The sequence below is a fragment of the Lolium rigidum genome, chromosome 3 (genome assembly GCF_022539505.1).
Source record: "Lolium rigidum isolate FL_2022 chromosome 3, APGP_CSIRO_Lrig_0.1, whole genome shotgun sequence".
Classification (NCBI taxonomy): domain Eukaryota; kingdom Viridiplantae; phylum Streptophyta; class Magnoliopsida; order Poales; family Poaceae; genus Lolium; species Lolium rigidum.
The window spans coordinates 11,324,714-11,329,791 of NC_061510.1; the positions used below are offsets into that span (position 1 = coordinate 11,324,714).

Below are 5,078 nucleotides of genomic sequence, written 5' to 3' on the forward strand. Positions count from 1 at the left end.
GGCTCAACGATTTGCATGAAATTACACGGAATGAAGAGGAACACAAGAAGAACAGGAAAAAAGAAAAAAAGATGCATTTACAACACAAGCACATGCAGGAGTTATCCTGGCCAATCTGGTATCCATAGATGGCTAGCTGCTTTCTCTTATTTTCTGGCCCTATGGGCCCAATGTTTGCAAATCTCAATGCACTGCTTGGCCACAATGTGGACTGGGATTTCCACACCATCAAATAATTTCCTGCCTCTCAACAGCCAAATGCTCGACATCGATGTCCTAATTACTAGATCCCAGGCATTCTTTTTCTGAACCGGGCATCTCTTTCTAGCTGCGTCATAGATACTTGTAAGCTCTTTAAAATTGGTTAAGTTAAACCCTAGTAGCACAAGGATTTGAATTGTTCTCCCACATTTCTTCTCTGTGGATATATCTAGATAAATTGGTTCGGTCATGATTTGGAAAGAAATCAAATACTGCCTAAAACTAGGAGCCTTGAAATTAACTTGTGCTCTACGCATACTGGGAGAAGCAAATGTATATTTAAAAAAATACATAAGCCTTGTACCACTACTATGCCATGTAGTAAGCCACATACTTAAGTAGTTAACAAACATCACTTCGACAACATAAGTTGAGTACACTAATAATCTTTTTAATTGCCATGGCAATCAACCAAAAGGAGACGGTGCCATAAATAAAGACCATAGGCCATAGCAATAGTGCCAAGAGTTACATAAGAGTGCATGACTTCCAGCCTGTAGCTCCATTACACTAAGAAAATAACAGAGGTTTATGGATTGAAGCCACAGAGCAAAATTCTGAAAACAGATAGGAGTTGGTCGGATGATTCGTGATAAGCACCCTGAATGATCAGATGTGGGGATGAGAATCATGTTGACGCACAACTTTGGCTGCCTAATGTTGACCCTGCATGCAGATGAGGCAAAATAATAATCAGTTTCAGTCAAAATCTGAGCATGGAAATATGAAGTTGGCCTTTGTATCTATAGTGAAAAATGCAAGCTGACTAAGCTAAGAAAGCCAGCATAGACTAAACAGTTCACAAGAAAATCTGAAGATGTATGCAGTATGCACAAATTTAGAAGTAACATTCTGTCAAAGAAAAATCAGAACTAATGTAGCATGTTCAGCCAATTAGTGGAGTACAGGCACATGCAGATTTTAGCGAGCAAGAAAAATAGTATAGCAGGCTGATAAGAAAATTAGTGTAGCATATGATATGAATATCCTGCAAACCAATTCAGATATTACGCATACTTATATATAATAAATTAAGGGTTTAGTCCTCTTGGCCCCCATTAAAGGAAAACTGATCCTAAGCAAAACACTGGCATAAACACAGAGAAACATTGGCCAGGCATGTGGACCATCGCACTGTAAATTTCTTCAGGAAACAAAGAACACACATAAAGCTAAAAAAAATAGGCCTCGAACCGATAATTGTCGGGTCACGGATACAAGGACACTGAGATAAGAGAACTATGTAAGTTAATAGCAAAATACAGGTACAAGGGATGAGTATAGACTTATAAACTGTACAAAGATAAAAGGAACTCTGGCATCTATGAGCATGCTAACGATACATCAGACCTACTTACGCAAACTAAGGTCAATATTGCCTTCACTTAGAATCTCAGCAGGCATATATGAAGCCACTTCTTGTATGTATATAGAAGAAAGAGACCAAGTAAAGGAAGCCAACATAGATTAAAATTTTCACAAAGAAAAATCTAAGGATGTATGCATAAATTCAGGAATAATATTTATCAAAATAAACTTCCGCACTAGTATAGCATATTCAGCAAATTATTGGAGTGCAGGCACCAGAAGATTTCAGTGGACTAAAACACTATATCATTTGATATGTGTATGAGTATAAAATGCACGCTGATTTAGAGGGTATGGATGACTTATAAAGACATAAATAACGCAAGGGTTTGGTCGCTGGCCTCCATCAAAGGGAAACTGAGACTACGGAAAAGACTAGCATAAAGATAGCAAAAACATCGCTGAAGCTTGTCGACCATGATGGTGTCAATTTCTTCAGGAAGCAAAGAGGGCAGAACCAAGGTAAAGTAAATCAGTCTTAGACTGCAATGTCATTGACACATTCCAACCATCCTAGAAATTTGCATGATATTAACATAACTATCCAAGTTTAAGAACGAAATACAGGCAAAAGGAAAATGCATGAGTTTAGAACTATACAAAGATTTTTTAAAAATTGTTGCGTTTCTGATCATGCTAACCATCCATCAGAACTGCTTACCCGTAACAAGATCAACGGTGTATTTCACAGCAGGATACGCCTTGCCGATGTCATTTATTTTCGTGCACCAATCATCATTTGGTGTGGCCTCATCTGACAGCCCCAGGGCCACTCTTCTAAGCATGGGTGCGCATCTGAATATCACTTTCAGGAAATCAAGCTCATGATCCTCCCCTACGACACCTTCAATTTCCACCTTTTCAAGACCAGCCAAGAAGATTGATCGTGTTCTCCAGTCACTAGGCTCATCACAAAGACAATCAACTGGGCATGCATTTTTCACCTAGAACAAAATGTGAATACAGCAATATATAATAGATATTCCACTATTGAGACCTTAGCTAAAGAATGTACCCACGACTTTTTTTGGCTGAACACATACGTACTGCATATATTTGAAATGCATAAGCAAGCTAATAAGTTACCTCTGATCCTAGTAGCACGATCTTAAGGTTCTGTATAGCTGTATGAATTCGATTCAACCCAAGGAGATGTAACACAACTGCTCCAAACACATGCCCCTTTGCTCTGAGATGTAGGTCCAAACTAGAGAAGTCGGTAACCATATGTTTATCTATCTCTGCAACCAAGCTGAGGTCTGCATTTGGAAAACTAAGCAAATCCTGCAAAATCAATTCAGAAAGGCTTCATTAATGAGTTCAGTCTAGCCAATAAATCAGGTATATTGAGCAAGCGGGGACAGCAAACATACTTGGGCACACATGTGCAGGGACAGGACATGGACGCTTGGGAGCTGCAAAGAAGCGTCTTCCTCCTCCTGGGAGTCGGTCTGCTCATGTCTCTCTGCCGTCTTTAAACCCACCTCCGAGATTCCCCAAAGACCAAGACCGTAAATGAAACTGGTATACAAGCACCGCCATGAGACCTTCTCCATCATTGGTGCCAAGATGGACACCGCGACGTCGCTTCCGGCATGGAAGGACATTGTCAATTGTTTAAGCACGGGCGCCTTGACGCTGATACTTGTAAGGCATGTCCATCTGTTCTTGTGGTCCACGATGAGTTCCTCCAGCGACGATGAGTGGATGGTGATGTTGTCCATGCCTACCAAATTGATGATGCTCAAGCTAAGACGGCGCAGGCGCCCTAGCCTAGGGATGAAGGTTTCGAGGTTAATGTGGCATCCCGAAAGGGAGAGACTCTCCAGCGAGTGGAAACAGAGGCCACCGATATGTTTCGGGGACAAGCGGAGGTCTCGCGCGTGCAGCTCTATGTAGGTGGCGCGCTGGAAGCAGGGCAGGCTGACGTTGGTGGCGGAGACGGTGAGGTCACGCGGGAGGGTGAAGCGCAGCTCCAGAGGCGAGAGCGCCGCGGCGGCTAGGAGCAGCGAGTGGAGGCTGCCGGCGTAGACCCTGTCGACTTGCACAGGGACGCGGATGTCGAGGAGGTAGTGGCACGCCCAGAGACGAGCTGTAGCGCGGCCGAGCACGGCCTCGAGCGAGCCGAACGGGACGTCGTGGAGGGCGACGGTGACCTTGGGGAGGCGCGTCCAGAGGTCGCGCCACCGGCGCGAGACGCAGATCGCGGGAGCGGCGGCGCGGACGGAGCCGAGGCGGCCGAGGATCTGGAGAAACAGATCGTCTGGCAGGGCGCTGATGAGGTCGGGTCCTCCGTATGGGACGTCGGGGAGGGCGAAGGTGACCTTGAGGCGGCGGGCCCAGAGGTAGCGCCAGCGGCGGGAGAGGATGCTCGTGCGCGCGGCGGCGGCGGCGTCGCAGCCGAGACGTTCGAGGATCTCGAGAAGCAGAGAGTCCGGGAGGGTGCCGATGAGGTCAACTCTGGCGCCGCCTGGACCTAGCTTGAGGCGGGAGTCATTGGGTGCTCCCCCCTCGTCCATGGCTGGGAAACCCCAATGCGACGCAGCGGCGGCGGAGAGTGGGAATGAGAGTGGGGAAGAGGAAGCAGCTAGGCGGCGGCGGAGATTGGGGACTGTTGTCAAGTGTTGTGTGATTAGGGCATATTTGTGTGATTAGGGCATATTCTGTCACTAGAAATGAGCATCGTTCGCGTTCCTTCACTAGAAGCGGAAATGATCTTCGAGTTATGATTGTTCGTAAACATGGGCGATCAGGCGCCTCTCGGCGGATCTCGCCTCGCTTCTTCTCGAACCATGCGTGATGGTCATCATCCATGTTGCTTAAGCCGGCGAGCATGATTATAGTGTCCTCCGCTCGACACTTGGCTTCGACGTCAAGCTTTTGCACCTCTTCATACAGGTTGCACTCCTTCGGCACCGCTCGAGACTTGCATAAGGGAGCGGAACCGGAATCCATGCGGGGCGTGTGGTTCAGGTCAAGACCAAGAGCGGCCATGGGATGTGACGAGATGTGACGAGCTGTAGGCAGTGAAACAGAACGACACGTGCACTTGCATGACGGCGAAAGGCATTGCGGGCGGCGAAATCGAAGGCCGTGCGTGGAAACTTATCGAGCTCACTGATGAGGCATGCGGAGCCGGAAGAACATTGGCGACAATCCTCTCTTCCTTGATGTAGCTCATGGCCTTCGCCATGTTAGGTGGCAGCCTCACCACATACACGTTGGCATTCGCCTGCATCTGAAAAACAAGCGTCACGGCATCACTAGTAGGGAAAAATTATAGGGAAGCGCTCACTAGAAGCGAACCTCATTGAGCACACGCCGCTGCTTTTATTAAAACACGCGGGAAAGTGGCACATGACCGGTATGCTACTACCGGTAGCGGAGGAGGCAGCGTAGCACGCGGCTACTACGTGGGCCCAGTGGCGCTCGGATCCATAAAGTACCCG

General features: G+C 47.0%; 1 protein-coding gene across 1 annotated transcript; it reads right to left on the bottom strand.

Moving 5' to 3' along the window:
• Positions 1-670: 670 nt before the first annotated feature.
• On the bottom strand, positions 671-4,148 carry LOC124694312. Its single transcript, XM_047227310.1, has 4 exons — positions 3,003-4,148; positions 2,716-2,913; positions 2,291-2,573; positions 671-927 (listed from the first exon to the last, which is right to left on the bottom strand). The coding sequence occupies exons 1-4, from the start codon at positions 4,146-4,148 to the stop codon at positions 890-892; spliced, it is 1,665 nt and encodes a 554-aa protein (XP_047083266.1). The 3' UTR covers positions 671-889.
• Positions 4,149-5,078: the final 930 nt, after the last annotated feature.